The sequence below is a fragment of the Agelaius tricolor genome, unplaced genomic scaffold, assembly GCF_023055355.1.
Source record: "Agelaius tricolor isolate 1412-34295 unplaced genomic scaffold, bAgeTri1.0.p SCAF_28, whole genome shotgun sequence".
In the NCBI taxonomy this organism is placed as follows: Eukaryota; Metazoa; Chordata; class Aves; order Passeriformes; family Icteridae; genus Agelaius; species Agelaius tricolor.
The window spans coordinates 2,066,349-2,092,959 of NW_027269288.1; the positions used below are offsets into that span (position 1 = coordinate 2,066,349).

At 54.0% G+C, this 26,611-nt stretch overlaps 1 protein-coding gene and 1 long non-coding RNA gene across 21 annotated transcripts; one reads left to right on the top strand and one right to left on the bottom strand.

The window, feature by feature from the left end:
• Positions 1-1,120: 1,120 nt before the first annotated feature.
• Positions 1,121-2,577, bottom strand: LOC139600837 (uncharacterized). Its single transcript, XR_011682683.1, has 2 exons — positions 2,442-2,577; positions 1,121-1,585 (listed from the first exon to the last, which is right to left on the bottom strand). It is a non-coding gene; the product is annotated as an uncharacterized lncRNA (long non-coding RNA).
• Positions 2,386-26,611, top strand: LOC139600833 (EF-hand domain-containing protein D2-like). Of its 20 annotated transcripts, XM_071449328.1 has the most exons (30): positions 2,394-2,752; positions 3,103-3,309; positions 5,189-5,459; positions 6,477-6,568; positions 6,828-7,055; positions 7,514-7,637; positions 7,995-8,125; positions 8,852-8,917; positions 9,312-9,404; positions 9,802-9,909; positions 10,315-10,398; positions 11,125-11,277; positions 11,613-11,808; positions 12,126-12,196; positions 12,503-12,640; positions 13,439-13,546; positions 13,738-13,827; positions 14,006-14,231; positions 14,717-14,798; positions 15,197-15,312; positions 15,957-16,116; positions 16,444-16,552; positions 17,727-17,895; positions 18,176-18,306; positions 18,636-18,731; positions 19,327-19,547; positions 19,949-20,114; positions 20,389-20,561; positions 20,870-20,981; positions 21,458-21,769. In XM_071449328.1, exons 1-28 carry the CDS (start codon positions 2,657-2,659, stop codon positions 20,470-20,472), a joined length of 3,816 nt encoding a protein of 1,271 aa, XP_071305429.1. In that variant the 5' UTR covers positions 2,394-2,656; the 3' UTR covers positions 20,473-20,561; positions 20,870-20,981; positions 21,458-21,769. The 20 variants fall into 20 exon arrangements, with proteins under 20 accessions (XP_071305440.1, XP_071305442.1, XP_071305438.1 ...); XM_071449327.1 differs by lacking the exons at positions 20,870-20,981; positions 21,458-21,769 and adding an exon at positions 25,083-25,221; XM_071449332.1 differs by lacking the exons at positions 20,870-20,981; positions 21,458-21,769 and adding an exon at positions 25,083-25,221 and having other exon boundaries at positions 17,760-17,895.

The following is a 26,611-nucleotide window of genomic DNA, read 5'->3' on the forward strand; positions in this document are numbered from 1 at the left end:
GGGAAGTGTGACAGGAGAAACCCTGGAAGAGTTCAAGGCAAGTTTAGATGGGGCTTTGAGCAACCTGGTCTAGTGGAAGCTGTCCTTGCCCATGGCAGGAGGAAGAGGCTGAAAATAGGTCATGGTTCAGGTCCCTTCCAACCCAGGGATTCAGGGATTCTACTGTGAAAAACACATTCACTCTCCTGTGAAAATTTTAAAAGTTTAAGAAAGGCCAATGGGAGACAAAGATAGTAAAGCAAGGATTATGGCCCAAGAGCACACTGTTCTCTTTGGGGATACCCCTTAAATACCTTTTCCCTTACATCAACCTGTTGCATATTCATAGACCCTTATGCATAGTAAACTTTTCCCCAAACTAGTTTACATGTTCCAAGAATTATTTAGCATATCTCCTCCTTGGATCCACCTTTTTAGAGCATGGGTATTCCTTGGGTGTGGTTTTAGTCCATTCTCATCACCTCCAGTTTTTGGGCCTTTGTCCACCCTGCCTTCAGAGGGTGAGTGCTGATAGTTGGCAGATCTGTCCAGGTGTCCTCATCCTGTGTGCATTGGATGTTATCCCATCCAAGCAGGCATTTTAACACAAGCATACTTATATCAGCTATTTCACTAAGCTTAATTAACAACAGAAATAAAAACTATATAGCAAAGTAACTTTAACACTACACGTATAAAATCCATTTTAATATTTGTGAAAAGCCAATATTATAATATGTATCTATAACACAGAATCTGCTGAACCTCTGACTGCCACCTGATGCTCAGATGCTGTCCAGGTGCACTACACACCTGCAGCTGGTGGCAAGCCTCCACTTCTGTGTGTGTGGGTTTATCATTTGGAAAAGGTACAGGACAGAGTATCTGAGATGGAGGGAAGAGAGAAAATGAGCTGAGAGACAAGAAAGTAAAAAGAGACAAAAGAGAGAGTAAAAGGGGCAAAGCAAAGAGGAAAGAGAAGAAAAGAGAGAGAGGTGGAGAGAGAGCAGGACAAAGATGGCCAAGAGAGAAGGAGAGAGACTGAGAGGCAGGGCAGCAAGCAAAAGAGAGACAGGGAGAGACCCAGACAAAGACAACACAAAACACAAAGAAAAAAGAGTAAATCACACCAAAGAAAGAAGGAACAGAAAGAAAAATCTTTATTACAACTTCATAGCATTACTTATTTTGTTACACTCAGATACACTTCTGTGCAGCTTAGTCATGCGAGAAACAGTTCACCATTTAAAAATTTTGTAAAAGTTTATTAAGGGATAAAAGGGATAAAATCCAGCACTGAGGTGCTTGGCTATTTGCCAAAAGCATATGGTTAACTTAGCACCATGTTCTCTATGTACTGTTACATTGCAGGGGCTACAAGCATATTCCTAAAGAATATATACATATTCAAACATTCCTTTGAGTTTAGATGTTCTTGTGCTTAGTTTTAACCTTTGACTTGTCTTCATGCCATTTTGTAGATTAAACCAATATATTTTATTTCTTCTTGTGGTTCCATCCTGTTGTATTTTCACTCCCTGATAACAAGGGTCAATAAATTCTTCCTTTTTTTTGGTGCTCTGGTTTCTGTTGTCTTTTAGATTTCCTGAATGTGAGAAATCACCTGATTATTTCACACCATTTTCCGAGTTAGTTACATGAAAAAGCATTTTAACATTTCACAGTCTCTATTATACTACAGTCTAAGATAGTGCATATTACACTACTATTTATAAAAGCTGTACAGTGTAAACATAAACTGACAGATGGTACTATATCAAAAGCAGTAATTACAAGTTGTACTATATCAGGATTTTTGTGATCAATAATACCTTGCAAAAGTTGATACATAAATGCAAAAGCCAATAACTATATTTGTTATTTATATCAGTCATTTGAGAGTGAAATTTGACATCAGTTTCAACACAGATTAATACAAGACCATGGAGTGACAGGACAAAAGGGAATGGCTCCAAACTGGTAGAAGTTTTCAGGGAAGCTCTGATTTGCCAAATGTGCCACTTCTATCTCAAAAAGGAGCACAATGAAATCTTGCAGGACTGTAGGGGGCAAAGTGGGGGGTGTTGGTGGCAAGTGGGTATTTTTCCTTTCTATTCTGTTGAAAAAGGGGCTATGGCAGCCTAGGACAAGGAATATTGATGGCAAAGTGCTGATGGGTGACAGCATCCACCTGACAGCAATGTTTATCCCCTTCCCTCAGGTTGCAAGACCTGTCTCTGTGTGTGTGGCAGCATGACATGAAATAAAATATAAGTAAAATGAGGGCAAGAAGTCCTAGCAGGTGGCAGGGCCCCTGTGGGTTTGGGATACGCATTCCCACGTGTGTCCCCAGCTGATGGGATCGGTGGCCACGCCGGCGCAGAGCTGTGTTGTGCTGCCGGGACAGTTGCTTGGAAAAAGGAGGAAAAAAAACCTAAACAAATCGAAGAGGAAAAACTCACCCAGGCAGGCAGCAGCAGGCTCCGGCGTGGCCGAGGTTTCCAAGGCTACTGCAGCCACACTGCCAGCTGGGACACGGCCGCTTTTGGGGTCGCTTTGTACAATTTTTACTGTTTGAGCTGGTAGAGCCACTCGTGCTCAAGTTGTGTTTTGGGGGGGAAATTGCTGACTGAGGACTTATTTGTTTGGTGCAAGCCTTGCTAGGGGGGGTTGGGCAATGCGAGCTTTCCTAAAGAGCTCGGAGGGGTGTTTCCAGCTGAAATCCTACACCACGACCATCGGGAGCCACAGAGGGGCTGACATCGTCCTGCAGGTAGGGCCAAGGCGGCTGAGCATCCTAAAACGGGAGGGGGATGGAGGGAAGGGAAGGTTTGGGAAGGGAAGGGAAGGTTTGGGAAGGGAAGGGAAGGTTTGGGAAGGTTTGGGAAGGGAAGGGAAGGGAAGGGAAGGGAAGGGAAGGGAAGGGAAGGGAAGGGAAGGGAAGGGAAGGGAAGGGAAGGGAAGGGAAGGGAAGGGAAGGGAAGGGAATGGAGCCCTCCTTGCAAAGTGTGGCGGTACCAGATTGTGCTGGGATTGACGGCCAGGAAAGGGGCTTGGCAAAGCAGGGATGAACCTGAAGCCACCTCCAGCAGCGTTCCCTGCCTGTCCCTCACCTGCTCCCAGTCTGCAGGGGTAGCAGAGCGCCATGCAGCCCTGGAATTCTCCGCCTCAGACAACAGCTTCATCCTTCAGGACTTCAACTCCCCCCAGGGCACCTTTGTCAACAGCTGCCAGGTGCAGAACGCGGCTGTCAGGGTGAGGCCGGGGGACATCCTGAGCTTCGGCACCGCGGGAGCGTCCTTCGAGCTGGTGCTGGAGGGGGCTGCCCAGGTAGGGCTGGGGATGCCCAGGGAAAGGTGCCCGGGGAAATTGGTTGGGTAGGTGCTGCTGTCCAGGGAAGGCTTCAGAAGCAGGAACTCGCTCCCAGCTCATCTGGAGATCCTGAGGAAAGGTGCCAAAGATGAGTGTCAGGAAAATCCACAAACGCCAGAGGTTTATGTCCAAAAAGGAGACAGAGTAGTCCTTCACCTTTATTCAGATTAATTCTCCCAATTTATCTCCCAGATAAATTATTCTCCCAACAAAGGAAGAGAGTCCAGTGAGGCACATGCCCCTGGGGTTTTCTCTCTCTCAGGGTTTCGGAGGGCTCAGCCTCCTCTTATCCTCACTCCTGGCTGCACGGTGCCTGCTTCCTTTTCCCTCTGGCCGAGGTACTAGGAAGGTACAGCCTTCCCGAACCACCTACCACATATTTCCCCCTTGAACCTACTGTTTTACCCCAAAGTTCAGGAGTTCAGCCTTGTGCAGACCCTTGCCTATCTCAGGAGCCAAGCTATCTGGGCTCTACAACAAACCTGCTGCCCAAAGTCAGTAGAGACATTAAGACCCATTTCAAAGATGTCAACACCCATACCTTGACCCATCAAATTATTTGTAAAGACAGTAGCTCGCATCTTTCCTGTCACGGGGGAGGAGGAAATGAAAAGCTGGAGCTCCCTCTGCTGAAGAAACTCAGGCAGTTCGGTAGGAAAATGGAAAAGCATGGGATAGAGATGCATTAGCAAAGGAAGACCTGGAAAATGTCCTTTCCCTCTATTTGCATTTTATGTTTCCTCCCAAGCCACTTAACAAGAGAGAAGTTTGGTTTCAAATAAAACATAGAGCAACTGATAATCCCCAGTAATATTTTTATTATTTTGCCTCTTGAAGAATCCAAGATGCTGCCTAGGTAAAGCTAGATTGTGCTGGAGCAGTGACAGTTGAATTCCCAAGGGCAGGTGAGCACAGGATCGGGTCTGCACAGCGATGCAGAGCCCGTCCATGGGTGCCTCTTCCTTGCCCTGGGATCCTCCTTTGGAGGGGCAGCTTTGAAGCCTGACCCTGCTGCCTGCAGGGAGGGAACCACCTCACTGTGAAGTGTCTGACGAGGGGAGGGATCTCTCCTCTGAGTCTGAGAGGAGGTGCTGTGCAGAGGAGCACACCTGGCTGGGAATCACATCCTGCCATGCCCAGACAGGACCCTGTCAGGTTTTGTGCCATCCTGCTGGGAGCCAGCGCCATGGGCAGCAGCAGGAGCAAAGCAGCAGGGCTGGGATGTGCCCTGGAGAAGGGAAGGTGCTGGAGGTGCAGGGAGCCTGCACTGGGGTCTGGGGCTCTGTTAACAGCCGGAGGTTGAAGGACCCACGCCCAGGTCTGACCCCCTGGCAGATGTTTAATGCAGCCCTTGTCACTGAGACATTGGTGGTGGCTTGTCCCCACTGCCCTGGAAAGCTCTGCTCTTTTGGAGAGCAGCACACAGTGTCCTAATTCCCAGTCTGACAGGCCCAGCTGATGGGAAGGCAGGAACGTAATGAGAGGCTTTGGTTTGCCTGGGAGAATGGGAGAAACAAATGGGATAGGACCATGTGTGAGCCAGAAGAGCTGTGAAAGGAGTGCTCCTGGATTGTGCAAATGATGTGCAGAATTAGGGCATTCAGATGCAGAGGGAAAAGCTCAAAAAGCAGAAAACCCCAATAATTTCCTTCTGTTTCAGCAAAGCATCTGAATGCCCTGATTAAAATCTGATCCTTGCATAATGGAAATGGGAAAAATCTAAAATTGTGCTTCTGCTTAGATCTGTGCCTGCATTTTCCACAACACAGTGCACGTGAATCCAGGGCTAAAATATTTCCTAAAATCTTACAGATAACTTGGTGCTTTCCCACCGTAGATGTCCTGTCCCCCCTTGAAACGCCACGTGGGGTGGAGTGGGCAGCTCCAGGTGGCTGCAGAGCCCAAACCCTGGACTCCTGCATCTCCTCTGTGCCTGCCCTCGCTGCAGGGGCAGCTTCCCCCTGACTCCCTGGGCAGTGGGGCCCCCAGAGCCCCTGGCCGTGTGCCCCATCTGGTGCTGCCAAGGCGACCTGCGAGTGCCCGGGACAGGAGCACAGCCAGTGCCACCTCTCTGGACACCTCCAGCAGGACCTCTGCCGTGAGGCCAGGTACTCCATGGTGCCAAACCCAGCCATTTCTGTCCCAGTGTCCTCACAGAGCCACTTGATTGGAGCAGAGCGTTGAGCAACTGGGTGCAAGTCATTGTCCCCTGGAGCTGATCAAAATCCATGTGTGGTCCTGGGTGGCATTTGGGTCAGGGAAGAAATGAGCAAATGAGCTGTGCCATCCCAAGGGGAATGCTGTTGCCCTTGCAGAGGGACATTTTCGCTTCCTTTTTCCTGGCATGGGACCCAGAAAGGCCATGACTGACTTTATCTGCACCACTGACTCTTGTACCTGTTCCTGACTCCCGTGTAAAGTGGGTTTTTTTCCTCCTTTGAAGTGGCTGTCTCAAGTGAAAGCACTTTAAAATAGACCTGTATCCAGTGCACCTCTGGAAATAAAGTATGTGACAGAGCAGGGCAGAGGTGAGGGTTTGGGCTGGAGAATGGGACATTTGCCATGGATGTTGTGGCCTGGTGCACAGTGCTGTGTTTTTCCTGCTGTGGGCTTGGGATTTTTGAGCTGTCATGAGCAGCACAAAGCCAGCAGTGAGGCAGCACTGTGCAGTCCCAGTGCTGAGCTGAAAACCTCAGTGAGGGCAAAGGCAGGGACACACACAGCCAGGGTAGCACAAGCTCCTTTTTTTGAGAACAGCCCAAAGGATCTCCATGCCCTAATGGCAGTGAGCAGAGCTGTTCCCATGTGGAAAGACAAAAAAGCAGAGCTTTCTGGGGGGCTGGCCAGTGCTGAAAAATAAAGGCAGCCTCTCTCTGCTGTGTCTCTGTTGCTTTTAGGCTGTTTTGGTTCCCAGAGGTGAATTAACTCTGTCTTCTGTGCAGACTGTTTGCAGTCTAAGTTTTTTGCAGTCTTTTTTTTGATTCTCTGCTGGTTGTGAAGTGAGCTCATGCCCTGAATAGTGGCCACTGCCTTGGAGTAGTTTTGGGACAAGGGAAAAGGGTGTTGCAGGGAGCATTTTTGCTGCCTGCAGCCACCTCTCATGCTGATAATTTGCTTTCTTCCAGTCTCAGCCAGCTTCTCAGGTGATGGTGCAAGCAGTGTGGGGAGAGCCCCTTCCCTGGGGCCTCACAAGGTGGACCTCCTCCTGCAGGGGAAGGTAATGCTAGGCAGGGAGGGGAGAGGGGGGACCCTGTCCTGGTCCTTGGAGGAGCAGGTGAATCCTGTCCAATGTCTGTGTCCCACCAGGAGTCCCAGCAGGGTGTGGGGGCTGCCACCAGAGCGGGTGGATGGGGACAGTGGGTGGCTGGAGCATGTGCCAAGCTGGGGACAGAGGGCCCCTTGCTGATGGCCTTGAGTTGGTACCCCTGGGCATCTTCTGTGGCTGCAGAGTGACCAGTGGAACCTGGGTCTGCCAGCAGGGTGAGAAGCTGCTGGAGAAGGAAGTGGGTCGCCTTTTTGGTTTGGAAACAGAGTTAAAGGGGAAGGATGAGGTGATGAGAGACCTACAGGAGGAGATCGCAGCCATGGCAAAGAAACTGGCCCAGGCAGCCGTGAGGAACGAGGCTGAGCTGACCCAGAAGCTGCTCACCTTCAACCAAGAGCTGGGAGCCCAAACAGAGGAGATCAAAGCCCTGAGGGAACAGGTACTGGAGGCTTCCATAGGCACCGAGCAGGGAAAACACCTCTCAGGTACAGGTGTGTTTGTGGGGTAACCCAGGTTTGGGCAGGAGAGGTTTGTGTGTCTGAAATCAAGGGAAATGAGGGAGAGAACCAGCCTTCCTTCCTTCCTTCCTTCCTTCCTTCCTTCCTTCCTTCCTTCCTTCCTTCCTTCCTTCCGCCACTTCCTTCCGCCACTTCCTTCCGCCACTTCCTTCCTTCCGCCACTTCCTTCCTTCCGCCACTTCCTTCCTTCCGCCACTTCCTTCCTTCCTTCCTTCCTTCCTCCCTCCCTCCCTCCCTCCCTCCCGCATTAGGATTTCAGCCGGAACAGCCAGAGCACATTTAGAGCTCACCAGACCACAAGTGCCAGCTGACCCTCTCTGAAGGGGTAGCAGTCAGTGAATGTTCTGGTGAGGAGCACAGGTAAATCTGTGTTTTGCAGATCAATGACCTGCAGAAAGGCTCAAACCAAGTTTTCAGCCGTTCCCTCCATGAGAGAGACCTGGAGGTTGGGAGGCTGCAGAGGGAAAGTGAGAAGTTGAAGAGGGACCAGGCTTTGACTGCAGGTATTGTATCCCTGGAGCTTTGAGTCAGGGCATGAAGCAGATTGGGACTGGCTCTGGATAAGGAGCAAGCATTGGCCAAACTGTACAGGCAACAAATTATTCCTAGTGCCTTGTGGGAAGGGACCCTAAAGAGCACCTCATTCCACCCCCTGCCATGGGCAGGAGCACCTTCCACCATCCCAGGCTGCTCCAAGCCTTATCCAACCTGGCCTTGGGCACTTCCAGAGATGGGGCAGCCACAGCTTCTGTGGGCACCCTGTGCTAGAACCTCCCCACCCTCACATGGAAGATTTTCTTCCCAATATCCCATCTAAATGTCACACCTGGGTGACCTCTGACCAGAGTTGTTTTCCTCAGGTCTGGTGAGCAACATGCAAAGAGAACTCCTGCAAAAAGAGCAGAAAATCCAGCAGCTCCAGCAAGAGACTGAAAAACTGAGTAAGGAAAACCGAGAGAAGGACAAGCAGCTGGCCGTGGTTTCAGCCAAGGTAGCACTAATTAGGGGCTCAGTAATTTATGACCTCCTGTTTGACATGGCCATAAGGTGGGAAAGCAGGTGAGAAGGGTTGTGCTTCTCCCTGGTGAGGATGGTAGCAGTTGTATCACTGGGATATAGTGGTGATGGTCCCATGACCATGTCTGGGTGTGCCAGGATGCCCATGGATCAGGGTCTCCTTCCCCAGCTGGATCTCCCTCCTTGCTCTGCATCAGGTCCTGTGTGCTCTGGGCTCCTGTGAGCACAGTAGCTGTTTGTACACACAAAATATTCCTGCCAAGCTCCTCTCGAGAAGCCATGTCACTGTGCCATGGGGCTCCCTGTGGCCCAGCCTGGATTTGTCCTTAAAGAAGGTGGCTTGTGCAGCAGCAGGTTGTTCCTCTGCATGGGCAGCTCCTCCTCAACTGGCAGAGCTGCATTGGGAGCATGATAAGGGCAGAGACTGTGTTGGCTGCAGTGTACCAGGAGATCACAAGGATTGATTTGTGAGTCCCAGAATTGCTGAGGTTGGAAATCGCCTGTAAGATCACTGAGTCCAGCCATTACCCCAGCACCACCAAGGCCACCACCAAACTATGTCCCCAAGTGTCTTTTAAACTCCTGCAGAGATGTCAACTCAACCACTGCCCTGGGCAGCTTGTGCCAGTGTCCCATTCACAGCAGGAGCAATGGTACCACTGCCCTGATGGTTATTTTCCTTGGTTGCCATTCCTTCTAGTGCTCAAGAATTAAAGAAGAAACAAAGCACGAACTCAGAGAGCAAGAGCTAATCTCCTGCAGAAACGTGAGTCAAAAGTCACTTTGGGTAAGCAGTGGCTGCAGGAACACATCAGTGAGGGAATAATTAACTGGGCATTGTAAGGGAGCTGTTTGGAACTCAGCTCCTGTCCTGAAAGGCACACAATGGGCATGAGACCTGAGCAAGTCCTGGACCTGCAACGCTGGTTTACAGTGTGAAGGGGAGGGTGGGGGAGAGGGGGCTTGGGGGGATGTGGTCAGAAATCAGCTTGACTTCCACTTGTAAGCTGATATAACCACAGTAAGTGCAGGTTAGAAGAGAATTGCAGTAAACAGAGTGAGTTAGATGGGCAGGAAATCTTGCTGATCAGTGGAGGTCATCCAGAGGGGCAGTGCCCAGCTGCCCTGGTGAGACCCCCACCCTCCCTGGGCTCTTGCAGCGCATCGAGGAGCTGCAGCGGGACCTGGAGGGGCTGCAGGGGCAGATCCAGAAGCATGAGAGTGTCCAAAAGCAACTGGCTGAGAAAGCCAAGGTACCGTTGGCTGCAGGGGACACACAGAGGGCAGGTGCCATCATCCCAGAGGGGTGGGATGGGGACCAGCAATCCCTGGGAGCACAGGCTGGATGGGCAGGGCATCCAACTGCCCTGAGCTCTACCATGGACCCTGATGGAAGAAGAAAAATAGATGGCCAAGTGCCCTGTGTGGGTGATGGGTGAGGAAGTCAAGGATGGACAATGTCCCAGGGATGAAACCCAGAGAAAAAGTGCCATGAAGGGTCCATGCTGCACCCCACTCCCTGCACCAGGACTGCTGTCTGTCTCCTGCTATTCCAAAGGCACATTTGGATTTGTCTGATGGGAGCAGTGGTTGAAATGCCCGTGGCATGGTTTTGGAAGTCACTCTGAGATGCCAAAGCTCTCGTTGCAGGCAGAGGAGGAGCTGAAGGCAGCGTGGTCCCAGCAGGCGCGGCAGCTGCAGGAGATGGAGCGCAGGGAGCGCCTGCTGCGGTCTGATGTGCAGAGAGCTGGGGAGCAGGTAGGGATGGCAGGGATGGGAACATCACCACTGGGCTGTGGGCAGCACAGGGATGCAGCTTCCCATGGGGAAGATGTGCTGGGGAAACAGAAACCCAGAGTCCTGAGCACCAAACCCTGGCACGGGACTTATCTTGTCATTGGGTGAAGTATAAAAGGCTTATCCAGAATTGGTGTGGGCAGTGTGGACAACTTAGCAGTTTATTAGCATACAGAAAAGGAATCTCTAATCTTAGTTATGCTGTCTGGGAGCCACACCAACCTTCCTCAGTGCCTGGGTAATGCAGCTCTGGGCAGGGACAGCCCTTTGCAGATAACATCACGCTAGATACGGACCATCAGTGATCAGCAGAGTGGCTGTCAATGATTGGTGGTGTTTGTTTCCATGTGTGGATCCCTGCTGCAGCTGGAGTCCTTCAAGACCCGAGTGATGCAAGTCTGTTCTCCATCAGCAGCTGGCAGCACAGGGAAGCCTGTAACAGAGCAGCAGGTGAGTTTGGACAGCAGCTCACAGAGATGTTGGGAGCCTGCAAAGCCCCAGCAGCTCACAGCAGCTGCTGCAGAGCAGCCCTGGTGCCTGCTCCATGTGCAGTAGGGCTGCAGCACCCAGGCTTCTCCAGAGGAGGATTTGGGCTGTGGCTGTCCCAGGTTAATGGCACTGCTCCACTGTTACAGCAAACCAGCCCCTGGCTGGGTAATAATTGGCACAGACTCCATGAATTCACAGAAGGCTGATCAATAATCTTTATTAAGAAACCCATTGCTCTTTTTATATCCTAGTTCCCTACAGGTAGAATTGATTGGTCTTTTAATTAAAACATCATCACCACTGGCTAATTAAGAAACCACCCTTTGGTAAACAAATCTCCATAGCACATTGCACATATTCACAATACCAGGTGCAGAAAGTTAAGAATTGTTTCTCGTTCTTTTCTCTGATCTTCTCACAGACTTTCCCAGAATGATGACTGGGAAAGTTGTGTGTTTCTGTGGCCAGAGCTGCTGCCACACTCCATGACACAAAGGGGACACAGTTCTTTTTGTCTCCCAGAGCTTGGAGGGAGTCAGTGGTCTGCAACAGGGACAAGCCCAGAAGTCTGATGTGGCTGCCAGATTGCAGCAACTCTCAGTTGTTGCTCTCTGAGACAATCCCTGGCCCCTCAGCTGGAAAACAGCATGAGCCTTATCCTCCTCTTTCTTCACCCACTTTTGCCAGGTGATAGAGAAGGTCTGGCAGATCTCTGATGAAAACAAACAAAGCCATGAGAGAGAGAAGACTCTACAGAAGGAATTAAGCTCCAGGCTTGCAAAGGAGAGGGAGGTGTCTGCAAACATCGAGGTGTTCAAGAACTCCCTGCAGAAGCTCCAGGTCAGCCCTTTAAATACTGAGGACCAAATGGCAGCTGGGAGATGGCAGCACAGGGTGTTTTGTTGGCCTGAGGGAAGGTCAGAGTAAAGATACAACCCTGAAATAAAGCATCTTCCCTAAGTGTTCATGTTCCTTGGAGTTTGTCACACTTTCTCCATAAAGCCCATCCTGTTCCACCCCCTGCCATGGGCTGAGACACCTTCCACTGGACAAGGCTGCTCCAAGCCACATCCAGCCTGGCCTGAGATGTTCAGAAATGTTGTGTCATTTTCCAGTCCCTGAAGGCCACTGACAGTGGAGACTGCCTTGTTCCCCACTGGATCCATTTGTTCCAGGCTTGCCTGAGGAGCCCCTGCAGCAGTGCCAGCCTGCAAGGGGAGCTGGAGCAGCTGCAGCTGTTGTGCCTGGATCCCTCTGTCTCAGCCATCAGGACAGCAGTGGTGGACATGGCACGTGGTCCCCTGTCCTGGCTGGAGGGTGCAGAGCAGCTCCTGGACAGCGCAGGGATGGACCTGCACACCTCTGGCAAAGGTATGTGTCATCCCTGGGAATGTGGGATGTCCTGGCAAGCCAGATGTAGAGGAGAAAGTCCAGCATGAGCCACTCCTTGGGGAGAAAATCACAGAATCGTGGAAATTTTAAGGCTGGAAAATACCTCCAAGGTCACCAAGTACAACCATTAAGCCAGCACTGTTCCCAAGTGCCACAGCCTCACACTTTTTTGAACACTTCCAGGGATGGTGGCCTATTCCAATGCCTGACCATCCTTTTCATGAAGAAATTTTCCTGGATATCCCTAATATGGTGTGTGAGCACCCCACACAGTGAGGCTCCATTGACTTTTGCAGGGCTGTTGGCTGCTCTCGGGAGCTTGTTGGAAAAGAGTCAGGAGATGGCACAGAGGAATCAGATGTTGCAGGTACAGAATATTTATGCACATAAACCAGGTGGATTTGGACTCTTTCTATGGGCAAATATGATGGCAGTCCCAAGCAAGCCAGTGTAGCACCTGGACTGGGGATGTGCAGTGTCTGAGATCCCCGAGTGTATGGGAAATGTAAGGTAAGGGAGAGAGAGCCCACTGTCAGTGTGTCCTTATCCCTAATGCAGCAGGATGGAGAGGAGATCTCTTTTGTGAATTTTTTGTGAGTAAATGTACACGGGAGTTTTATTTCTTGCCCTGCTGCTGACACACTTCCTTTAATACCTCCATGTCTCCCTGCAGGAGCAATTAGAGAAGCTCCAGGAGCTGCAGGCAGAGCTGCTGCAGGAGCACACAAAAGAGCTGGAAGCAAAACATGAGCAAGACTTACAGATAAAAATCCAGCAAATTGTCCTGGAAAAGGACAAGGAGAGCAAACAGGTACAGTGACATGGTTGGTGTTTCAGAAGAGGAATGTTATGCAGGAAAAATGGATGTCTATAGGAGTGTTGGATAACAGGAGGAGGAACCTCTAGCCCCAAACTGAATGCAGTCCAAGGGACTAGATATCCTCCCATATGGATCCAGGAGGTGTAAACTCACAAAAATACCCATGGTGGAGCTGGGAAGCACCTGCAGGTAATATCAGGATGCACAGCCTCCAGTCAGTCACCAGAGGAAAGGGGAAAGCAAGGAGCTTTGTGATCCATGAGCTTAGGGGAAACATTGCCCTGCTTCTTCTCAAGCCTTCTCCCCCTCCCCCTGCTGGGGTCCTGTTGGCTCCTTTTTGGCAGGAAAAGGATATTCCTGTGGAGCAGGGGGCAGCAGTCCCCCTCAGCCCCAGAGGGGCCCAGGCAATTGCACCAGTGGCTCTGGTGTGGGGTGCAGTGTCAGTCAGGATGTGAATGGGTGTTTTGCCATGTGTGTGTTGTGATCATGGTGGCCTTGTAGGACAGTTTCCAGTCTGCTTCCGTGTCTGGCACCTTGGGAATGGTGGTTTCCTGGTGTTCAGTTTTCTGAGGATTCAGGCAAGAAGCAGCCAAGCAGCTCCTACCCAGTCTCGCAGCTGTGCTTTTCCCCAGGTGCTCCCATCCTCTTTCACTGAGTTACCTTGTGTCCTGCCAAGCTTTTCTCACATCACCTGCCCCTGCTCTGGAGCAATGACCCTCCCTGCAGCTTTCCTCCTTGGAGCTGAGGTCTTTTTTTCCTGAAGTGAATCTGTGGTCCCTTGATTCACAGATTCTGGAAAGCGCTGTCACTGAGGAGAAGGACAAGTGCAAGAAATCTGTGGAGGAAGAGCAGAGGAAGATCCAAGAGTTGGAAAGCCACCTAAGAAGCATGGCTGAGGTGAGCATGAGAGGTGAAGCAGAACAGCTCTCTCTTGGAATGAAGAAAAGGGAAAGTGTAGTGTGATGTTCCAGGGGCTCAAATCAGTGGAAGAAGGGGTTTCCCTGCCCCCCCAAATACACAGAGAGCAGCTCTGCACAAAGAAAGGTGGATTCCTGGCTAACCTAATTACTGCTAATTTCCTCTGATAGGCAACAGCAAAGAAGGCAGAGGAGCAGGAACTGACAGAGGGGAAGCTGAGAGAAGCTTTGCACGAGCTGAAGACAATCACTGCACAAGAGGTACTTGCACCGACCTGTGCAGGTGGAGGATGCAGTGCTGGAGAAGAAGGCTTCCCCCATCCCAGAAATCCTTCCCTTCCCCCATTCTTGTGATCACCATCCAGGAGAGATGATGCTGATGGTGATCCCAAAAGAAACCCCAGTGCTTCCAACCAAGCTCCCACATCTTGTTTCCCAGGCTGTGTTACAGCAGCAGGTGCTCCAGCAGAGCCAACAGCTCAGGGCTGTCCAGGAGGAAAATGAGTTGCAGAGGCAGAAACTGCAAGAAGAGGTAGCAGGATACAGGGAGCAAAGCAGGCAGCATTCCCTGACCATCCTGGCTTTAGAGGACAGGCTGCTAGAGGCCACGCAGCAGCAGAAGGTGCTGGAGGAGGAAAAGGCAGCACTTGTGGAAAAGATGGAAGGTAGGTGAGGGTTGTATGGGATGTGCCTGTACCAGGAACTGGCTGGGTTAACATGAAATGTGTGTGGAGATGGAACAGTGAGTTTGCTGCTATAGAAAACATTGGGAAGATGTTGAATGAAGGTTATTCCCCTGCAGGAATTCCTCTGTGAGGCTCTGCAGAAGCCATTTCATTGTTTGGTGGTTTTGGAGAACATTTTTTCATTGTTTGGTGGTTTTGTCAGGGCTTTGCCACCGAGGGCTCTTTGCCCTCTAAAATTACAGGACTGGCATGCCTTGGGCTTCTCCAAGACAGAAGCAATCCCAATCAAGGCTGGATGTCAAGAATTGTCCAGTTGGCCTTGGAACTGGGCTCTCAGGGACATGGGTTTCCCAAAGAGACAGTCCTCAGAGCTGCCACACAAAGGAAATTATTTGTGTAGAAGAAGCAGCAAGCATGTGTGTGCTACAAAGAAGTAATAGACCTTTTTTTCTTGTGTCCTTTAGGACTTCAGTGTGATGCCCACAGCTCAGCATCAGGAACTTGGCTGGAGATTTGTCCTGCCATGGAGTCTCATGTTTGTCTGAGGTGAGCAGCACTCACTGATGGTGATCGGAGATGCTTAGAGAAGGGCAGGGACCGCTTGGGAGAGCCTAAGGAAGTCCAACGCCACCTGTCCCAAGATCTTTTTAGTCTGGGACAGGACTTGAGTCCCTTTGCTAGGCTGAAGTGATTCTAAGGGCAAAGAGCATCAAAGTGATGCCAAACAGCACGTGACAATCTGCCATCCCCTCTGGATGGCTCCAGGTGACAGCAAGTGGTGTGGCCAATCCCACACCACAGGGTGACCCCAGGGGACCAAAAGGCTGGTTAAAAAATAATTAAATAATAAAATATTAAGCAGGAGTGCAGCACAGGAAGGCATGCATGGGCTCCCTGCAATGAGGTTTCCCAGTGGCTGTGAGATCTGCACTGATCTTTCCCAGGAAACTGCAGGAGGAGCTGGCAGTGGTGCAGGGCACACTCCTGGAAAAGAAGGCAGTGATCAGCAGGCTCAGCAGGGAGCTGTCAGAAACCAGAGCCAGGATGTCGGACATGAGAGGTGGGTGATGTGCACTGTGTGGCTGCCATCATCCCCATCCTCCTCCAAGCACACACAGATCACAGGAAATTGATGTCACAATTCTCAGGCAATGCCTTGTCCTTCTGAGGGCAAAGCAGGCAGTCTGTTCCCTTTGGGAAGGTGAATTTTTCCCCATCCTTGGCTAAGTAATAGCAGTGACAGTGAGAGAGCAGAGTAATCAGGGGGAGAGCAGGTAGACAAAACTGAGCTCAGAATCACCCTGGTGAACTTCTTGGAGCTGAAGATGTTCTAAGCCAGTGGACTCGGAAAGCCTTGCCTGGAATTCCTCCATGAGCAGAGCTGTGAACATGAGGACAGAGCCCACGAGGAATGCGTGGAGTCAAAAACTGCAAGTCAGGAAATGCTGGTGACCTGTCCTCCTTCAAACTGAAGGAAAATTGCCACAGTAAGGAATTGCCCTGGCTTGTACCTCCACCAAGAGACTGGGATTTAGTAGAGCAGGATGTCCTGTTGGCATGGCCCAGGATCTGAGGGCAGCTGTCAAGGGCAGGACTCTGCAGGGATGAGCCCCATTGTTGCTTCCATGAGGGTGCACCAGCTGCAGATCCCCCAGGACTGGGTGATGAGTCAGCCAGCATCCCACGAGGCTGTTCTGTGCTTAGGGGAGCTGAGTGAAGAGCAGAAGGTGGAGCTGGAGCACAGCCAGAGGCAGCTGAAACACCGGGAGTGGGAAGTGCACCAGCTCCAGGAGAAGCTATCCGAGATGTCCAGCCTTGTGGAGGAGAAGGATCAGGCCCTGAGAGCAGCAGCTGAAGAATTAAGGTACACCCTGACATCACCCAAGGCTTCACAGATGCCACTCTGTGTGTCCCCAGCAGCTGATGGCGTTTAGGGTTCTCCTCAGAACAAAAGGCACATGTGAGAGTATCAGGATGGAACTCAGCTCTGAATCCATGACACAGGAACTGAAATGGGAGTTTAGTGGAGCTCATGCCAGTAGATCTGTTACTCAGGCACTTGTATCTAAGCGAGTGTTCCCACCCACACCATGGTAGTCATCAGTGGGTGCCCAGGGTGCTGCTCTCCACAAGCTGTTTGGGTCACCTTCATCCAGCATGGGGTCCCACAACTTCTTGTCTCTCCACACAGCCAAGCCCAAAGGCGCTGCCAGGTGCTGAGGGATGCTTCCCAACAAACACTGGAGAGCACAGAGGATGCTCCCAGGACACCAGTGCAGCTGAGTGAAGCCTCCCAGAGGGTGAGTGCTCATGGAGAGCACCGAGGTGTGGGTTTGCCAAGAGCACTGATGGCACGTGGTGTTTCTCGGTGAGAGCCAAGCCCGGAGCTGCCCTGCACTGGCCCGAGGGTGGGATGGCCGGGCACCCTTACCGAGCCAGGGCTGCCTGTGCTGCCTGTGATCCGGGGAGCCCACAGCCCCCACCAGGCTGCTGCTGGTTAATGAGCTGATGTTTGCACAGCACTTTGGAACCACCAAGTGTTGTGAGTGCTAATGGCTGCGTTAATTGCCAATTAGAGGGAATAGCAACATGCAAGCATTCCTTCCTTTTCCCAGCTTGCCGAGCTGTGGATGCTGGCTGTGCAGGTAGTGCAGAACCAGTTCTAGGGTTCTATGTGCAGAAGTAGGGGCAGCTTGTTGCACAGGACAGGAAGAAACGTTCCTCATTCTCCTGTGCCAAATCCCTGTTTGATTTTCCCGAGGCTGGAAAAGGGAAGAACTGGCAGGTGGTGGCGGCAGCAGATGGAGGGGCTGTGGGAATTGTACATTCTGTACAGCGAAGGTGGCAGCCAGCAGCGTGCCAGCGAGGCCGGCTGGCTGCGGGGGCGCTGTGACTCACTGCCAGCTGATGAGGGGCGGGAGGCACTGCCCGTCCTGCTCCACATTCCCTGATGGGAGGGGGAGATCCCAGTGCCGGGGGTGCCAGTCAGGAGCGGGATGGGCAGAGATGTGGGGAGACAGCAGCCAGACCAGAGCTGGGGGTCTGCAGCCATCATCAGCCCTGTGGCCCTAGCCCCATCACAGATTTTTGGATGTTTCTCATAATGTGGGGATCTGGATGGGGCTGGGAGAGGCAGTGCACATGGTAGAGAGTGATATCCAAGTCTGTGTAGGGACACAGTCTCTGAAGTGCACCAGTGTTTGTGTGTAGATGGCAAATGCTCTCTGGTGGTGCAAAGGGCAAGGGGAAAACGCCAACGTGGCTGTTCAGAGCTGTGCACCAACCTCTCCTGGCTCTCCAGAGCATTTGCAGGGTTCATATCCTGACCATGGCACAGCAGAGCAGGAAGGAGGTCTCTGACAAGTCTCCTATACCCCCCCAATCCATGGAGATGCTCCCCAGGCTTTGCTCTTGTGCCAAGTGCCCAGTGTCTGGCAGCAAGGCTGTGTTTACATTGAGCTTGTGCTGTGCCAGATGCAGACTGGGGGAGAAGCTGTCTTCTTTCAGGAGCCACCGTCAGCCTTGGCTGAGCTCGGTGCGAAGTGCCGAGGCCTCAGGCACGAGGAAACGATCCAGCGCCAGAAAGAAGGTTTGGCCGAGCTCCGGGAGAGAGTAAAGATGCTGGAGAAGAGACAGGGCTCAGGTGAGCAGGGCTCTCCTAGAACTATGGAATGGTTTGGCTTGCAAGAGACTTTAGGGACCATCTTGTTCTGCTCCCTGCCTTGGGACACCTGCCACTATCCCAGGTTTCTCCAAGCCCCATCCAGCCTGGCCTTGGGCACTTCCAGGGATGAAGCAACCACAGCTGCTCTGGGCAACCTGTGCCAGGGCCTCCCCACCCTCACAGGGAGGCTGGGAAAGCTGGGCAGCCTCAGAGTTGTGTGGAGAGTGGAACAATTTGGCACCTGCTTGTTTGCCTCCAGGTGCTGTGAGGAGAGATTCAGAGCCACTGGTGGTCTGGATGGAAGACTTACCAGAGAATATAATAGCCCAACAAAGAGGTCTTGAGCTAGAACCTGCTCCTGTATTGGGAGAAAAACTGAGGGCTGGCAAGGTAGGGAGGCAGTGTGTGGTTTGTAATGCCTGTGACTTTGTTTGGAAAGTGCACCCTGGGAAAGGGAGAAATAGGTTTTCAGAGCTGCTACATAAGAAATCAGGGTAGGAAATGCAGCCTAATGGATGGCAGGCAGTGCTCCTGCAGAGGGGGGCAGCTCCATCAGGACCAGCACATTGCCTGGGATGCCATGGGCTGAGCGGGGTGGGAGGCTTGGGACCACAGCAATACTGGAGTGGTTTTCCCATGGGATGAAAGGGAGGCACAAGGCCATTTGACCAAAAGCCAGGCCCAACATGGGCTCCATGGGTCCTTCCCTGTCTTTGCAGGTTCCTGACCATGTTCCTAATGGGAGCTCATTCAGGATCACCAACAGCACAGTGAGCTTGGAAATGGCTGAGGCGACAGACTTGGGTGAGAAGATGGTATGTCAGGGATAGATGTGGTAAATGGTGTAGAGTGTGTGTACAAGCCCAGAGTGTGTAGAGTTTAGATGTTTTTTGAAAACATTTCAGAGGTATGTCACATCAGGATGCTGCAGGAATGTTGAAGATGAACTGCTCTGTGGTCCAGTTAAAGACACCCCTGTCCATGGCAGGGGGGATTGGTTTGATGACCTTTAAATTTCCCTTCCAATCTAAACTATTCTATGGCCCAGAGCACATTGTGTGTCTGCCAGGACATCCTGGGACCCCAAAACATGCCATGGTACATCAGAGAGGCTGGGGAGCAATGGAGGGAGCTGCCAGGGAAGGGGTCCATGGGTAGCACAGCTGGTGGGTTGTGCAAAGGGGTTTCTTCCCTCCAAAAATGCAGGGAAACACCCAGCAGGGAAATCAGTCATCTTAGAAAAGGAAGCAATCCAATTCCAGTGAGCTGTGCAGGTGGGAATGAGATGCAAACCTACTTTCCTTGGGACACTGTCATGTCCTCAGGAAAGCAGACAGAAAGCAGATGACTGAGCAGCGTGATGGAATGCAGCAGACCTGGTAAATAATGCATTCCCTCTTCTTCCCACAGTACCTTGATGTAATCGGTGCTCTGGGAAGCCTGGTGGAGATGAAGGAGCTGTCAGGAATGCAGCCTCTGCAGCACCTTCCTCGGGAGAGAAGGGCAGAAGTGGGGCTGCAGAGACAGAAGGCCCTGGAGCTGTTGTACAAAAAGATCAGGAACCTCCAGGTTCTCCTGGAAAGGAAAGAAGAAATGCTGAAAGATTATGAGGGAAGTGTGGAGCAGCTCAGGTATGGAAAGCCAGGGTTCTGAACGAGACCTGGTCCTTGCATGCCAAGTGACAGGGAGCTTGGGGCAAGAAGTGACATGACACTGCTGAGTCCTGTGTCTGTCTGGGACCAGTCTGTGTCTATGGCTACGGTACAAAAATCAAATGTCAAGAGGAGTGCATCTCCCAGTTCTCTGCAGTGGTACCTTCTGCAGCCTCACACAGTTGAGCAGTGTCAGAGCCAGGAAAGCCTTGACAGGTTCCCTTGTCCTGGGTGGCTGGAGCCTGGGATAGCAGTGGCAGCAGCTGGGGCAGAGGGACGGTGTCAGCAGGACCAAGGAAGGCGTGGGAGAGCACATCTGAGGGTCAGGGTGTTGGTAAGGGCAACAGACCAACAGAATCCTCCCCTCCTGTTTTGCACAGGCAGAGCCAAGCTTCCCTGCAAAGGTGCCAGGAGGAGATGTCCAACCTGGAAGATGAAGCTCACAGGGAGGCAGAAGAGAAGGCCCTGCTGAGAGAGGCTCTGGAGAGGATGCAGCTCCAGCTGGACCAGGAGAAGAGGCTGCGGCAAGCGGCCAAACGGCACAAGGTGAGAAGGCAACACCCAACCCCTGCTCTTTGTACAACAGCCAGCTCCACCTGTTGGGAACCATCCACAGAGTGGTCAGTTGGACCATCCCAAGAGGCTGGAGGTTCCAGGCCCCCAGTGCTCAGCCGCAGCATCATGGCCACATCCCTTGATGTGGCTGGAGGAGGTGCAGACACCTGTAGCAATGGGTTTGCACCATGTATGAGAGCGAGGGAAAGGAGCAGGTCATTGAGCTCTCGAGGTCAATGCTGTGTCTGTTGTCTCTGTTCTGCAGCCTGGAGCCACAAAGACTCTCTGCTCGGGCAAGCCGAAGGCCAAGGGGTGCATGGCAGGTGCTGCCAAATCGGGGAGCTCATAGGAGCAGCACCACAGGGACCTTCACTAGGGGATGGTCTGCAGTAGGAACAGTCATCGCTGTGGACTCTGTCAGGGTGGAGGTGGCACGAGGTGAGGGTGCATTTTGAGGAGCTCCAGTTTGTATCCTGTAGCTCCTGGGCACACTGGTGTGACTGCACAATGCAGGACCTGACTTTTCCACAGTCCATGTCCCATAGAGTGTGGTGGGGTTAATGGCAATGGAAAAGGTGGTGAGGATATACCCAGTGTACATGTGTGTGTGTATTTGTGCATGTGAATACAGCCCAGTAATGTGTAAAGTCAGTTGTGGGGGGCATGTCCTGTCCTTGCTGAAATGGCCTCAAGCACATGAAGCCAACATGGCCTGAAATATCCCTTGCAACTCCTGTGTCCTCCAGTCTCCATTGTGTCATGGGGAAACTGGAACATAAGGCATGACGTAGTACGGAATTCTGGAGTTCCTGGAACGCCCCAGGAATGCTCACTTACTGATTCTGATCCTTAGCAAAGGTGAGAGCAGACCCTGGATTTTGGGGGGCAGCAGTGTTTTGGGGAGGGGGTCCCTGCAGGAAATAGGTAGCTCCACACATCATCACTGCAGCTGCTCTGCCTCAGCACCGCTCGGAGCAATCCATGTGCTGAGTCCTCTGCAGACCCCTTCAGGTGAGGATAATTTGGATGTGAGCAAAGCTCCACTGCAGTTTCTTGGTCTTTATTTTTTAATAGGATAAAAAGGTCTGGAAGCGGAGGGCTGCAGCGGGCTGATGCAGGGCTGCATCATCTCTGGGCATGCAAAGCACCCCTGTGTGCTCAATGGCCAGTCCCTAGTGGGGCTCTGGGCATTGGTGTGGCCTGGTTTTCCTGCTCCCTGTGCTGGGAGAAGCTGGATCCTTCCCTGTCTGAATGCCTGGGTTTGCTTTGGGATAAAGCATGACCTTGTAGGCTTGAATAGGTTAAAGGTGTGCTGCCGTGGGCATCCTCTGCAGGTGTATCTGGAGATGTTGGGCTGCTCCATGACTCTGTGTGTCCTCTCCATGCCACCCTTGGCAAAATCTGGATCACGAATGGATGGAGATGGCAAGAGCACGGGTGGTTGTGAGTGCACCAGACTCCCCGTACCCTCCTTCGAGCCTATGGACTCATAGAATCATGGGTTGGTTTGGGTTGAAAGGGACCCTGAAGATGGTCCGGGGGATCCCACCGGGGTATGGTGATGCCGGGCCCTAAGGATCATCCAGGCTGGTCCCGCCGGGGGATTGATGAGCCCAGCGGATGCTGCCGGTGGAGGGGAGGGGGTCTGAAGGGGCGGTGATGGCTGATGGAGGGCGGCGGGGAGGGCCCCCCCCGGGGCCGGTGCGGGAGCCTGGCGGGCGCAGCGGGGCCGGCGATGCTGACGGGGGCGGGCAGCCGGAGCCCCCCGGGGCGGGCGCGGAGCCGGGGGGCCGCAGCCCGGCCCCGGGGCGGAGCGGGGCGGAGCGGCGCGGCCATCCGGGCACCGCACCATGGCGGCGGCGGCGGCGGAGGAGCCGGAGGGGCGGCGGGGCCGGGGGCCGCGGCCGGGGCCGGCGCCGGGCAGCCCCGCGGGGCGGGCGGTGGGCGAGGGCTCGCCCGGGGGCAGCGGCCGCCGCGTCTTCAGCCCCGCCGGGGAGTTCCGCGAGTTCTCCCGGCGGCAGCTCCGCGACATGGAACGGCTCTTCCGACAGTGAGTGTGGGGCACAGGGAGAGGGGGGTCCCCGGATGGCAGTGCCGGGGGGCACGGGAGACCCAGGACATCCCGGTTCCTGCATCCCGGCATCCTGGCTTCTGGCAGGGCGGATGTCCCAGCGCCTCCCGCCCCGTGCTTGCGGGCAGGACCCCCCTATTCCTTTTGAGAGGGACCCCCATGCACCCCAACTTCTTGCGGGAGGGATCCCCCCGGCTCCTTGTCGGAGACTCCCCCTGCCCCAGCTCTGTGCAGCAGGGATGCCAAGGCACCTCCAGTTGCTTGCAGAAGGGATCCCCCTCCTGCCCCTCTCAGGAGGGATGCCAGGGACACCTCTCTCCTCCCAAAACCCCTCCCAGGACTGGTGCCGGGGACACCTTCCCCAGCTCCTTGCCGGACGCGTTCCTGTGCGCCCCGAAATTCTCGCAGAAGGAGCCTCCTGTCCCCCATGAGGGGGTACCCCGGTGCTGAGGCCAGAGAAAGGGGTCTGAAAGAGGGGACCGGGGACCTTCACATTCCTTCTGCCGCATCACCGAGGGATCCCACATCCCTGCAGCTGCCGGGGCCGCAGAGGCCAGGCTGGCGTGTCCTCAGCATCCCTGCCCGCGCTGCGTGCCACCACGCGTGGCGGAGCGTGACTCGGAGCACGAGCTCGGCCCCTGGGAAGGGGGGGCTGGCAGCGAGCCTCCAGCCCTGGAAATTTCCAGGGGGAGCCAGAAATTGGGGTGACTCCAACCGTGGTCACGCTGGTATGCGCGGGAGTAGCCAGGGGCGAACGGGACAGCCCGGAGCATCCCCATGGATCCCGCGCTGCGTGCTTTGTGCAGGAGGCGTGGACACAGCGCGACTCCGGGAAGGCGCGGAGATACAGCACAGGCGAAGGCATGGCTGCGACATGCCAGTACCCTCAGCCCGTCTGGCACCGGGGGAGGATCCGCATCCGCGTCCGGGGTGGTCTCGCTCGGACCCGAGCGGGGAGGCGGAGGAACTGGGGAGCCGGAGGCCGTGACCCCCGTGACACGAGGCTGCGGGGATGCGTGGGGTGCGGGCACACCCTGTCAGCAGCCCTGGCGGTGCGCGGAGCCTCCCGTGCCCTCGGGGGGGCTCTGACCCCCGGCAGCACACGGCAGCGAGCCCCGCGCTGCAGCGGGGCTGGAGGGAGCCTGCGGCGGGGACAGCGCGCTCGGGGCCCGCGGGGGGACAGCGGCCGGTGCCGGGGAGATGGTGGCCGTGCCCGTGCTCCCGGCGCAGATGGCGGGGCGGGTGTCGGCGCCGCGCAGGCGGGAGCGGCGGCCGGAGCCGACAGCTCAGTGTTTGCTCTGACAGCTGCGGCGTCTCGCTGCAGCGAAAGGAGCAGCGCCGGGGCTGCGAGCCACTGGGGAGGTTTGGGAGCTGGGGCTTTCCCAAGGGAAGGATGCTCTGCAGCAGAGCCGTGCCACGCTGTCCTCACTGCTGCTGCTGCTGTCCTCGGGATGTGACAATCCGGCTGTAGAGGATAAAGTGAAGCAGGGAAGGGTTCTGGCTCTCCACAGGGGAGATGGTGCCCTTTGGGAGATGCAGGATGCTAGTATCCCAAAAAAACAGAGAAGGGGATTGAAGGAAAGGAAGTGCCCTGCATCTGGGGAGGTGGCATGCGTGGGATGAAGGGGCAAAGTCAGGCCAGCTGACCTGCCCCTTGCAGAGAAACTCTGTGGGATGCAGGATGGAGAAGGACTTTGGACAAGGGCATGGAGTGATAGGACAAGGAGGAAAGTCTTCAAAAGTGACAGAGGGCAGGATTAGTTTGGATACTGGGAGGAAGTTCATCCCCATGAGAGTGGTGAGGCCCTGGCACAGGTTGTCCAGAGAAGCTGTGGCTGCCCTATCCATGGAAGTGTCCAAGAACAGGGCTTGGAACAATCTGGGAAGGTGTCTCTGCCCATGGCAGGGGGTTAGAATGAGGTGGTCTTTAAAGTCTATTCTAACCCAAACCATTCTATGATTCTATGATCAATCCAATCAGTCCAAGTGGGGTACTAGAGGCAAAAATCATGTGGGATCTGTACCCACAGCCCCACTCTGAGGGTGATGGCAGCAGTAGGCAGGGATGAGCAGGACCAGCCCCATTTTGGGGTCCCTGGCAGATCAGGAAGGTGCTGCTGGAGACACGGACAGAGCCGACAGCAGCAGGGGAGGTACAGATGAGTCACGGACCTGCTGCATGGGGAGCCGGGGCTCTGCGTGGCTGCTGCAGTGACAAGATACCAAAAAAAAGCTTTGTCACAACGGGTGCAGTGTGTAGCTGCCCACCTACAACGTGTGGAGCTGTACAAAGCGTGGCTGTGTGCTGGCTCCCCATGGAGATCCTGCTGTGCCACGCCAGCACGCTGCTGGCACAGCCCACGGTGCACAGGCAGTGGGCAGGGGAGAGAACAGCAGGGTGGCTGCGGGGAAGCTGGAGGGGACTGTGACATGGCCACAGGCAGGAGTCAGAGGAGGGGCATTCCTGACAGGTCTGTAGGTAGCATCAGTGAGCAGAGCTCACTGTGACCTGGGGAGCAGTGCCCAGGGAGCTAAGCCCCATGGTTGTTATCCCATGCTGCAGCCAAGGGGAGCGTGTGCTCAGGCTCCTGGCACAGGGAGCTGGCAGCAGACTTGGCAGCATCCTGGCAGGTTCTCCTGCCAAGTGCCACACGGAAACAGGCACGATCCTGGATAATGCTCCAGGGGGTTGTTAGCAGTTCAGAGGCAGCTCCCTGTGGTCTGGAGAGCTGCCGGAGACCATCAGTGCCCAAGTCCTTGCTCAGCCCTCTTTGCTTCCCAGCCAGTGTGAGAGCACACAGGGGTCTGCTGCTGGGGGTTCAGTGTGGGGGGCTGTGTGGGCTCTGCACCCCGTGGTGATGAGTCAGGATTGTGCCACCATCCTGCAGGTACGACGCAGGGAAAGATGGCTTCATTGACCTGATGGAGCTGAAGCTGATGATGGAGAAGCTGGGGGCTCCACAAACACACCTGGGACTGAAGAACATGATCAAGGAGGTGGATGAAGACCTGGACAGCAAGCTCAGTTTTCGAGAGGTGAGGGGATAGGAGGCTCCACGCTGGCAAGGAGATGTGCCCAGCCACTGTTCAGGCTGGTGAGAAGGTGGGCAGTGGCTGTGGTGGCTTTGAGGTCTTCAGGGAGCCAATGCTGCCATCTCCCCTCACAGTTCCTGCTGATTTTCCGGAAGGCAGCAGCAGGTGAGCTGCAGGAGGACAGCGGGCTGCACGCCCTGGCCCGGCTCTCTGAGATCGACGTCTCCACAGAAGGCGTGAAAGGCGCCAAGAACTTCTTTGAGGCCAAGGTGAGGCAGGGCTCAGGAGGTCCCATTGCAAGATGGCAATGCACCAGGGCAGTTTGGTGGCGGGTAGGCAGGAGGTGGAGATGTTGGGGTGGGCAGAAGAGCTTGGTGGAGGTCACAGCTGAACATTTCCATCTACAGGCACAAGCCATCAACGAAGCCAGCAGGTTTGAGGAGGAGATCAAAGCAGAGCAGGAGGAGAAGAAGAAGCAGGCAGAAGAGCTGAAGCAGAGGAAGGCAGCCTTCAAGGAGCTGCAGTCCACCTTCACGCAGTGACAGGGCCAGGCAGGACTGGTCAGCGGTGCCCAGCGTGGCAGCGCTGCCTGTGCCAGGTGCCAGCCGTGCCGGGAGCGATGCCCGAGCCGTGTGCCGCCCACGATCCCGGCGCAGGCTCGGCACGGCACCCACCTTGCTGGCAGAGCCCGGTCAGCCCCAGCTCCCCCCTCCCCTCTTGCTGTGGTGTCTGTAGGTGTTGTTTGTGCCCCCACATCCCCAGCGTGCCCCCCACCCTGAACAGCACCCTGTTCTCTGCCCGCAGCTGCACTGGGGGTTGCTGCTGCTGAGTCCCAGGGGAGCTATGTCCAGAATGTCTGTCCCTGGGACACCTGTGCCCAGCCTGTTTTATGTTGTGAGTGCATTGGGAGGTTTGCAGGATGGGGGCTTGTGCAGGTGGCCGTGGTGGGTGTTTTGGTGGCCATGCTGACCCAGCATCTGTTGGTATTCCTATGTCTGATACCAGTGACAAAAGCTGTGGCAAGGGCCAGGTGCTGGAAGAGGGGCTCTGTGTTTGTGTGTGTGTGAGTGTGTGGTGCTGGAGGTGCATGCCCACGTGGCTGAAATGGAGCCCCTCAGGAGCTGTGTCTCTCTTTATTTTGGTCAAAGACATACAGAAAGGCAGCTGCTGGCTCATGGGGCTGTATTATGTTTTTTTATGTTGTATTCAGCCTGGCAGGATGAATGTGGTGGCCACAAGTGGTTGCCATTGGTCATTGAGACTCTCGTGTTTGTGGGTGGCTGTAAAAACCCACATCTGTCCCGCAGTGTCCCCCAACTGGTGGTATAGGGGGTGTGTTATGTTTTTTTTTAATTTAATCCCAAATAAATATTATATTTCTAAA

Bases quoted from the DNA above. Each gene is read 5' to 3' on its own strand.
- LOC139600833 (XM_071449327.1), top strand. From the start codon at position 2,657: ATGCGAGCTTTCCTAAAGAGCTCGGAGGGGTGTTTCCAGCTGAAATCC. The intron at 15,313-15,956 runs GTGGGTGATGTG...TTCTGTGCTTAG, and splicing joins CAGGATGTCGGACATGAGAG to GGGAGCTGAGTGAAGAGCAG. The intron at 18,307-18,635 runs GTAGGGAGGCAG...CTGTCTTTGCAG, and splicing joins AAAAACTGAGGGCTGGCAAG to GTTCCTGACCATGTTCCTAA.